General features: G+C 43.0%; 1 protein-coding gene across 1 annotated transcript in view; it reads right to left on the bottom strand.

Annotated features, from left to right (window-relative positions):
• Window positions 1-4,396: 4,396 nt before the first annotated feature.
• Window positions 4,397-11,104, bottom strand: part of LOC102478622 (guanylate cyclase 2G) — a 52,008-nt gene continuing 45,300 nt past the window's right edge. Inside the window, exons 17-21 of the mRNA XM_027773949.1 lie at window positions 10,443-10,635; window positions 8,664-8,838; window positions 7,530-7,628; window positions 6,256-6,347; window positions 4,397-4,501 (exon numbers count right to left, since the gene is read on the bottom strand). Of these exons, the coding sequence (XP_027629750.1) occupies window positions 4,397-4,501; window positions 6,256-6,347; window positions 7,530-7,628; window positions 8,664-8,838; window positions 10,443-10,635 (664 nt within the window). The remainder of the gene's footprint in view (window positions 4,502-6,255; window positions 6,348-7,529; window positions 7,629-8,663; window positions 8,839-10,442; window positions 10,636-11,104) is intronic.

Raw genomic sequence — 11,104 nt, 5'->3', positions numbered from 1 at the left:
AGAGTTAATGGATCATGTTGATAGCTCATTTCTCAACCCTCCTAGGGGTTTCTACAACTAGAACTTCTCAGACTCATATGTACCACGCACTTTCAATCATTCTATTGGGTTGTTGGAATAGTCATGATGCATTTTACATAGAAAAAAATACATTATGACTTTTCTGACAACCCAGCGTCCTATATTTACATTTCCCAAACTCAGGTGTTGAGTTTTGGGCACAAGGAGGTAAAGCCATTTTGTATGATTGACATCTGGGGAAAATATCTCTTGGGTCATCCTTGTCTGTAAAGCCCTAATGTCTCTTGTCAGTAACTGAATGTATTTTGACTTAAAGTTAACTAACAGCCCCATGATTCGTAGTCCTTTCTGTCTCATAACTTCTCTATTAAGGAATTAAGAGAAAGTATTCTCAAAACAATCTCTTTTATAAATTCTCATTAGTGCTAAACATAAAATAGACATTAAAGGCTGGCCTCGAAGTGCAGAGGTTGAGCACGTGCAGAGGCGGCCAGATTCCACATGGCTGATCACAGTTCAAATCCTGGTCTCAGAGGCTTGAAAAGCAGTCCAGGGGGCTGGCAGGTGGCATGGTGGTTAAAGGCACTGGACTCCCAGATGGCTGACCAAAGTTCGAGTCCTGGACCTAGTGGCTTGCTTTCTCCTTCCCCTGCCCCCAGGTCAAATGAAAGAAGAAGAAAGAAAGAGAAAGAAAGAAAGAAAAAGACAGAAAGAAAGAAAAAGAAAGAAAAAAAGTTAAATAAATAATTATTGGAAAAAAAAAAAAAAGGAAAAGCATACCAGGCATATGCATGCAGGATCCGGATCATGATGGGACAGGAGAATGGAAGAAGGAAGGACTGAGGCTTAATTAGGCCCCACTGGGGGTGTGTTTTCTCTCTCTTTTTTTCTCTCATGCACACACATGCCCTATGGCATTAAAAAACAAAAAAGACATTAAGAGAAAAGGGAAAAGCACATTTTCTTTTAGGTATCCTATTGACATATAAAAAGCACTGGGTAGAGGCCAGCAGGTGTCATGGTGGTTAGGCTGTGCATTCCCACATGGCCCACCAAGGGTCAAGTCCCAGATGTGGTGGCTTGAAAAGTCACACCAGGCACATATGCATGCATGCCCAAAATCCTGAAAGAAGAATGAAGGAGAAGGGATTGCAGCATGACCATCCCGCTAGGAAGTGATTTCTCACTTTCACTCTCTCTTTTTCTCTCTGGTGAGCATACGCGCCCTATGGCAAAAAAACTAAAAACAACAAAAAAACCACTGGATATAGAATTTTAGGAAACTGCTCTTATCAGAATTCCTGGTTATGGGGACCAGCAGATAGCGTAATGGTTACCTCACTGGACTCCCACATAGTTAACTGTGGTTCAAGTCCTAGAGTGGAGTTGGAGGCTTAAGAAATGCCAGGGGGGGACCAGCAGTTAGCGTAATGTCTATGTCGCTGGACTCCCACGTAATCAACCGCAGTTTGAGTCCTGGACCCGGTGGCTTAAACTCACGCCGGGCGCGTGTGCGTGCGTGCCCAAGATCCCAAGAGGAGAATGGAGGAGAAAGGATTGCGGTGTGGCCATCCCCCCTGGGGGGTGATTTCTTGCTTTCTGTCTCTCTGTCTCTCTCTGTCTGTCTGGGGAGCGCACGCGCCCTATAGCAAAAACCTCTCCAAAAAAAGAAAAAAAAAAGAAACACCAGGGGTGTGTGTGTGTGTGTGTGTGTGTGTGTGTGTGTGTGTTCCCAAAATCTCAAGAGAAGACTGGAGGAGAAGGGACTGAGGCATGGCCATACCCCCTGGTGGGGCTGATTTCTTGCTTTCTGTCTCTCTGTCTCTCTGTCTCTCTGACAAGCATATGCACCCTATGGCAAAAATTTCTCTAAAAAAAATTTCTGATGATGATACCTAAAGACTCTCTTTCTCCATATACCTGTACACATGGGTGTGTGTTTATGGATATGTACATATATGAGTGTATGGGTGTGTGTATGTATGTATTGGCTTGTCGAGAAAGTCATGATACATTTTTTTCATAGAAAAATACTTCACGACTTTCCCAACAACCCAATATATATGTGCACACATGTGCATGTGGCTGTCTGTTTATCAGATGTGTATATTTTCTGTGTATATTCAGGCTGCCAAATATATGTTATAATGTTCAATGAAGAAAGGCAGAAGTAACAAAGTCTTTATTACATAAACATAACTTATGCAAGCGTGTGGGCTAGAATTAGAAGGAAACATGCATACGCAAATACAAAGAGGGGATAATAATAGCCAATTCTTTTTAGGATCCCATTCCTATGTCTGTATATCATTTTCTAATATCCTTTTAATGAACCAATACTGAGTTACTTTGTAACCTCTATACTTTAGTATAGAATTCTATTGATCTCTAATATTATATTATTACTCTCAGTGCTTCCTTCTCTCCAACTAAACTACCAGGAAGGTTTCATATTTTCTGTCCCCCAGCAAGGTAGCTGGCACAGAGTAAGTGTTTAATTAAATGCACCTTGAGTGGATGAAATGTTTATATGGCTGGCTGGCTGGACGGCTGGATGGGTAGAGAGGTAGAGGGGTGGATGGATGAATAGATAGGTGGGGACTGGCTCATCTCACTAGTCCTCAGAAGCAGAAGGAGGCTTATTTTCTTTCACAATTAAGCAAGGTGTTTGGGATCCGGAAGCCATGATACTGAAAAAGGGAAGAAGTTACAGAGCACGAGAAGATACATTTTGGCCCATTGTCTCCATGCTGGAGTATCAAGAGAAACCTTCCCTGTGCCCCTTTACACTTCCTGACTTCCCCCCTTTCATGCATCGGTCTAAAGCACCAAGGACTGGAGGCTTTTGGAGAGGAGCAGCGTCTACAATGGAAACAGAACTGGATTAAAGAAGATGGAGTCTGGGAGATCGTAGAATTCAGTCAGCTACCTCTGGGCAGGAGAAGAAATATTGCTGATGGAAATGCTTAGAAACTCAATGAAGATGGGATTATATGAGATGTGAACACACTTCCCTTGACTCTGAGCTAGTGTCCCTCTTCCCGAAGAAAGGCAAAAATTCTACCAAACCTTTGGTAAGATTTGGTGTAAAAGACCTTCAATAAGCCGAAAAGTAGCTTACTTCCTAATACAGAACTTTAAAAATAGCTCCACAAAGGCAGTTAGAGGCTCTAGCAAGAAAGAAAATATTCCCCGTCTCATAGGTTTGCTCTTCTTCAGTCGGGGGCAGGGGATGTTTCACTCCAATTGCTCTGCCATATTCAGGATCAACCCTACGGAAAATTCCTGGATGAGAGCAGTTGGAGGACATGAAATACTACTATAAATGCATTAGTGGTTCAGTCAATCTCATAAAAGGACCATGGCATAAAACAACATGGAATCCTATTCTTTGTGAAGAAGGAAAAAGTCACAGCAGGAATGAATAAGTTAATCTTTGCTTGCTGAAATTTTTAAAATTAAATTCTTTATAAGTGAATGAACAAATTCTTCTTAAAAGTCCATCCTTAACTGCAAGAATTTTTTTTTTTCCAGTGGGTGGAAAAAAAATAAAGTAATAAAGAACAGAACACTACCCATGTGTAAGCTATAGTGTTCACAGGAATTCAGGGCTCAGGACCAGTCTTTTACGAGACTGCAGCTGGCCTATCTAATTGGTCTGTTTGTTTTCTTTTTTTTTAATTTCTCTTTTTAAATTGGCATGTAATAACTATGCATGTTGACAGGGGACAGTGTGGTGTTTTGGTACATACGTACAATGGGCCCGTATGCCTCAGTCCTATTGGATTTCAGGGCCTGCTGGTACCTTAGAGCTTTTCCCCCTGAACACATTTCTGAGATGCCTTCTGATTCAGGCTCTTATCTCTTTACAAGCACTAACTATAAGGATAATAAGCATTAAGGGTTATGACTCAGTGACCTTGCAAAGAAAAGGTGGTGGTGGTGGTGAGGGGTGTCTGTGGCCTCATGCTTCATTCTCTCCCCTTTCTTCTCCTCAAATAAAATTGGGTTTTAATTGGGTGTAAAACTACAAATTCATGAGTTAATGGGCTGGAAATTTCTGGCAGCCAGGGCAGGCTCACTGGCAGATTAAAAACCAAGTTCCACAGAGCTAGGAGCAAAGGCCAAACCCTGGACTCCCAGGAAATTAGTTCACCCTATTCAGTTCAAACAAAGTCTTCATCTACTCAGATCCCCAGGCTGAGCACAAAGGCAGGGCTAGGAAGAAGAGGCCAGCTGGATGGCTCCCCCTAGTGGGAGATTCACTCAATATCCCAGAGCTACCACTCTCAGCTGGGATATTCAATGTGTCCCAAAAGAAAGGTCCCCATAGAATTTTATGTGATTGTAAACATCTAGAAAGAAAATACCCACCTCATAATATTTCTGTGTCTTTATCTTCATCCTCAGTGAGTTCAGGTAGTGGAATAGTGAAGCCCTCTTTGCCTTTCAACCAAAAAGTTGTTTGTTCTCCCTTGCCCTGTGAGAGACAAAGGAAGGCCCAGAGAACCACAGAGCAGGGGGTGGAGTGGGAGGCTGCCTGTGAAGCGTGGTCTCTGACCTGAGCCAATGTCTGTCTGATGTGCCTGCTGGGATAGGCCCGATAAGGCCTCCTTATAGGAGAAATATTGATGATTTGTTTAGGCTCTGCTATCAAGACAGCAAGCAATGTTATAATTGGTAAGGGACAGTGGAGACTAAAGTTTTTTGTAAAAAAAAACTTAATCAAGCAATATTTTTATTTTAGTGTCCAGCTTATTTCACTGGGGATAAAGTCTCCAGGATGAAGCATGTCTTAGAATTTCAATTTTTTAGACGCTAAATTATATTCTATTTATGTATATACCAAATTTTGTTCATTCTTGTGTCCATAGATATTTACATTTTTGTGTTTTGAATATAGCTAATAATGCTGCTATGAATGCGGTGTACAAATATCTTTTGAAGTTCTGTAAGATGGTGTAGCTGTTACAGAAAATGATACGGTGGCTCCTGAAAATTTAGGATTACTATGAACTCCAGAAATTCCACTATTTTTTTTCTTGAGAGGTTTTTCACTATAGGGCGTGTACGCTCGCCAGACAAAGAGAGACAGAGAGACAGAAAGCGAGAAATCACCCCCCAGAGGGGATGGCCACGCCACAATCCCTTCTCTTCCATTCTCCTCTCGGGATCCTGGGCACGCACGCACATGCACCCAGCGTGGGTTTTAAGCCACCGGGTCCAAGACGGGAACCGCGGTCGACTACGTGGGAGTCAAGCGACATAGCCATTACGCTAACTGCTGGTTCCCTATATATATATATATTCTAAAATGAAATCTATTCAACTCTTATTATGAGTTGGGCATCAGGTGAAGTCCCTCACAAACATGTTAACATTTAATTAGAGAGTAATATTATTACCACCTCTATTTACACTTAATGAAACCAAGCCCACAAATCATACATCTAGTAAGTTGTGGGACAGGGTTCCAAGCTAGGTCTACACTGCTGCCTTCTAGAGAATTCTTTCCCTTTTCTGAAGTCAACTGATGATATAAAGTATGCCAGGGCCAGGCTCAGCAAACTGGGGAATTGATGCCACTCCCTCCGCTTTATTTTTCTGGACCCCCACACTCAGTCAAATACCCAGTGTCATAGCAACCACTCAGCACTCCTACTATGAACATCTCCAGATGTTCCTGAGAAAACACCTCAAAAGGAGAACCTCCCGCTCCAGGAAGAGTTAGCTCAAGGGAAATGATGGGGATGTATCATGGCACCTCTCAGAGACAAACTGAAGCCAGGATGAAGGAGAAGGTAGAGGAAAAGGGGAGATTTTTAATGTGTAGAACTGAGGTCCTACTCCCTCAAGGCCACTCAGGTAAAGAGATATGGAGGAAAGATAGACATATAATTCCTGGGCTTGTCTTACTGATGTTTTGTGTGGAACACCATGCTGGGATGTTCAACCAGGCCAGGGGACTATTTGTGGTAGAGAAAACAAAGGCATCCCACAGGGATGGGTCTAGGTGGGAGGTGGGGTGTTTGCGGCCAGAGATTCCATGTTTCACCACTTGAGGGAACTGGATGGTCCTCTCTCTGAAAGAAGGCCTGGCAGTCAGGAGAGCCGACAGAGGGATCTTAGATCTTCACATACCACTCTGTGGAGATTCACTTTTTCCACCAAGTTCCTCAGCGTCCCCAACAGAGCCCCAAATGTGTCAGGTGAGATGCAGCTGGCTGGTCTTACCTTGACTGAGATGACGCCTCTCTTCCGCAAATAGTATCCTCCCAAAGCCAGCAGGGCACCTGCAGTGCTCTGAGAGACGTGAATCCGGAGAGCTGTCACAAACCAGTCATTGCCTAGTTAGTCCCTTGTCAATGAGATGGCAGTGGGGCAGGGACTACTTAAAGCGGGAACCTACACTGCTTAAGTTCTCTGATCACCAGGACCTCCCATTAAATAAATCACAGATAACCTCTCTGAAGTCTGGGACTCCTTTCCCAAATCACCCAGGTACTGCTCAGATGCTACTCAAGCTTCAGAACATTCCGTTTAGAAACAGGAGACAGAACAGACTCAGTATCAAGTTGCTAATCCCCATAGATGGAGGTTCACTGGGCTCCACGGGTTACAGCAAATGCTGTGTGTAACCAGAAATGCAACTAAATCCAATTCGGGGCCTACAAAAGCAGCCCCACCTTCAAAATGTATCCTGAAAACCTTTATTTACAAGTGATGAGACAATTTAAATCTGTTTGAGACTTAGTTGATAAACAACAAAATAATCAGAAGTGAAAATTTTTCCATTTTTTTATATCGTGGGAAATTTATGAACTCAAATTTTAATCTTAATTCTTTGAAACTTAAATTATTGAGTAATTCTTTTTTCTCAACTGAAAAAAATGGCATATACGTGTCTAGCAATAGTCAATGCAGTAAAATTACGATCAAGCAAAGAATGTGATGCTCCCTTGCCTGATGTTCCTGGACTTAGATTTTTTTCTGCACCACCAAGAATATACTCTGCATCAGAGATGGGCAAATTACCACCCATGGGTCAAATCCAACCTACTCCTATGTTTAAAAATAAAGTTTTATTGGAACATAGCCATGTCCGTTCATTTACATATTGTCCATGGCTACTTTGGAGCTATAGCACAGAGTTCCATAGTTGCAACGAAATCTCTATGACTCATGAAATGTAAAATAGTTCCTGCCTGACCCTGTATAGAAAAAATTCCTGACTCCTGCTCTGCATTTCAATGATTTTACTACATATTTGTCTACTGTTTGAGTGGAGAGTCTTAGAAGGAGGAGGCCACAACTGTTCATGTGACTCCAGTGAGAGCACAACTTTTTACAAAGCCTGTAATTAGTGTTGTCTGAAGTGGATAATGATCTTAGCCTCCAGATGGAGAACAGCAGAGAAAATGTAAATTAGTCTTCTAAAAATACCCTCTGGTGAAAGATGGGGACAGGAGGGACAGTGTTGTGTTTACTAGTGTTGTAAAGATACCTACGGAAACTGCTGCTTTCCATTCTAGACGCCATGTTTACAGTGTCTCCAAACAGGCAGTATCTGGGCATGGTGGTTCCCACCACACCAGCCACCACAGGACCTAAAGGGCGAAGAACCGAAGGGCATAACCAGTCTGCATTTCCAAGGTTAGATTCGACCATGCACATCAAGTCAACAAATGCAGTTCTACAAATATTGGTTAAGAGCCCTCTTGGGACAGAACTTGGCAATAGGTCTTAGGGTTTACAAAGAGACAATTACAGAACCCACAAACTTCTGATAGAAAGTGACATAATCAATTACTGACCATGGTACTCATAAAGCAAAGTTATAAATAAAAGCAATAACAGCACAAGCATGGGAATTATTCATTCTGATTGGGGATCAGGTTTTATTTTAATTGAATATTGGAGGATAGATAAGGGTAAGACTGGCTACATAATTTGCAATGCAAAATGAAAATATAGGATCCTTTATTCAAAAATTAAGAATTTCAAATCACCCCATGGCCTAGGAGTTAAGATGGCTGGATCCCACATGGTCAACTGCACAGTTTGAGTCCTGGACCTGGTAGTTTGAAAAACATACAAGGCACCTGTATTTGCATGCCCAAAATCCTGAAAGGAGAAATGGAGGAGAAGAGATTGTGGTGTGACCATCCCTCATGTAGGTGATTTTTCACTTTCCCTCTCTTTCTGTCTCTCCAATGAGTGTATGCACATTCTGGGGGGGAAAAAGGTTTTTAAAACATGAATTTAGGACAATGATAGAAGAGTGTTAAAGCAAGTGTGGGTCACTTATGCACAGGTCACATGCCCATGATTTTGACAAAACATGGAATACATTAAAGGACATTAGTTGCAGACACCCAGGAAAGTAGTCTTGGTATAACTGTCCTGGTTCTTGGTCTCCCTCTTATTTTTGGTTCAACACTTTCAAGTCATTGGGTGTCCTCGTTGTTACTAAGCAATGAAGCTAATGGAAAAACACATGTAAAAACACTCAACCTTTGTTACTCCTGAAGATATTATATTCAATGCCCAAGTTCCTAAAAGCCCTGAACCTAGGACTCAAGCTCAGAAATAGCTATGGCCATCCCTGGATCATAAGACTACCCATTATCAGTTCTGTCTACCTGTGTGGAGACCAATCCGGAGCTTAAGCTTCTCCTCAGGCATGTGCCCAATTTGGAAGTGCACGGTGGTACTGAGTAAGTGAAGGGACATGGTGGCAATCTGGTCTACATGTTGAGTTCCATTACGGATGGGAAGCCCACTAGCCACCATGTATGCATCACCAATTGTTTCAACCTGAAAATAAAGCAACAGAGTGATCTTTGTTTTCCATCAGGGAGGCCAAGTATGGAGTTGAGGTGACAGATGAAGGCCCCTCACTACCGACCGCTGCCTTGAAGACTTTGCATCTGTAAGATGTATGCAATTATGCGTGTGTGTATATATATATGTGTGTGTGTGTGTGCACCTGTCCCATCCATCCTCTTCCTCCCAATTCTCCTAACAAATTCAGCTTTAGACCTTTCATTCACAAGAAAAAATAGATGACAAGTAAATACTTAAAGTTATAGGCCTTTCCAGGTACACTTGCATTCAAGCAGAATCCAAAGACAATGTGGTAAAGGTGGAATTTCAGGCATTAGCCAGGCAGTAAGAACCTCTGTCCCAGTGACACCCTCCACCCCCAATTTTACAAAGTCAACTAGTCTAACCTATTTCTAGTCTACCTCTCCCCACCACAAGACCATCCTTTAGAAATACAAACTAGCTAGGGACCAGCAGCTAGTGTAATGGCTGTGTCGCTGGACTTCCATGTAGTTGACCGCGGTTCGAGTCCTGGACCTGGTGCATGTGCATGCATGCCCAAGATCCCGAGAGGAGAATGGAGGAGAAGGGATTGCAGCGTAGCCATCACTCCAGGGGGTGATTTCTTGCTTTCTGTCTCTCTGTCTCCCTCTGTCTTTCTGGAGAGCGCACGCGCCCTATAGCAAAAACCTCTCCAAAAAAAAAAGAAAGAAAGAAATGCAAACTAGCTTTACTTTTAGCTGATGCAAAACATCAACTAAAAAAGTAACACTAAGAGGAAAATCCCAGAGGATGCCCTCCTACTCAGCTTTTGGTTTTGTTCAGGATGTGTGATATGCCCCCCAATCTTCCTGGCCCAGGACGTCAGGCAGAGGCAGAGCCTGGGATCGTGGCCACAGGTGATGCACTTGTGGCTTTCCCCCAGGAAAACGTGAGCTCAGGAACATGGTGCTCTCCCTGCAGTCATGGTCTGACCCCATTTGAAAAGTCAGAGAACACAGAAAGTGACTATTGTCACCACCACCTCAACGAAGCCCACTCATTACTCTTTTTGCTACCCTCCCCCTGAAAAAATTGTTTTTCACTCTAGATGAACGTACTTATATACTTTCTAGAATAGCACCGTTTAGCCACCAGTCTGATGGCCTACACTCAGGAGTCCATCTTCACCGTGAATTGCTAAGGATCAGGACAACAGATGAGACACCCACACAAAATCCAAAAACCACCTCTAAAGGAGAATAAGTATGAGCCTCTCTGAGCCTGAAAAGTGCATACTCAGGAGAGAAGAACTAGCCAGTGGAAGGCCAAAGCTTCATTTTCAAATGTGTTACTGTAAGGTACGATAATGGAAGGAAACAGAGGGAACGACTGCTAATTCTTGACAAGCACATACATCTGTGACTAATCAAGCTCTTTCCCAAGAAAAACAGGGAATAAAACATTGAGTTTCTGCCACAAATTGAGATAGACTGCCAGCATGAAACGGAGTCTTCCTGCTGGCTGACGACTGGGCCAGACTCCATCCTCAGTCATCCCCGACAACAGCCAGCCAGGAGCACGTGTTACGTCACCACCAGGGACGGGAGGCTCACCTTGTACACGTCGTAAGTTTTAATGATGTGATCGAATAGACTGTATAGGTCATTGAGGAGCTTTACGACTTGCAAGGGGGAGCTGAGAGAACACAGTTTTGTGAATCCAACAATGTCAGAGAAAAAGATTGTCACAGATTCAAAATGTTCTGGTTCCACGGACCTTCCAGCTATGAGTTGTTCCCCAATGAAGCTGCAACCAGAGAGAGAGAGAGAGATCATTTTTGAACAGGATCTTATTCATCTTGTCTCCTACAGACCTCTGCAAAATCACTCTCATAGTTCTTTTTGCTTTAATGGGCTAGGTTTTTAGTTAACAAAATTCATCATCTAGAGGACTATTTTTCTTTTTTTAAGTCTATGTATTTCTTCTGGGGGGGGGGGCGCACCCCAACAGGTTCTCACTTCATGATCTACCCCCAGCCTCAGTCAACCCTGGATCATGGACATGCGTCTACACTCCAGCATGTATAGGAGGGCCTTTGGACAAGAAGCTGGCACCTTCCCCTGAGGGTACAGCATTACAGAGCATTATGTGACCACTGTGCCACTGTCTGACACCTTGAGGAATTATTTTGACGCTCATTTCTCCCACGCGTTTTCTCTAACGATATAATGTAATTGATGAGTATGGATGGGGTAGGGGAAGGAGGATGGGAATG

This window comes from Tupaia chinensis, unplaced genomic scaffold, assembly GCF_000334495.1.
Source record: "Tupaia chinensis unplaced genomic scaffold, TupChi_1.0 Scaffold000392_1, whole genome shotgun sequence".
NCBI lineage: Eukaryota > Metazoa > Chordata > Mammalia > Scandentia > Tupaiidae > Tupaia > Tupaia belangeri.
This window is presented reverse-complemented; position numbering and strand designations above follow the sequence as displayed.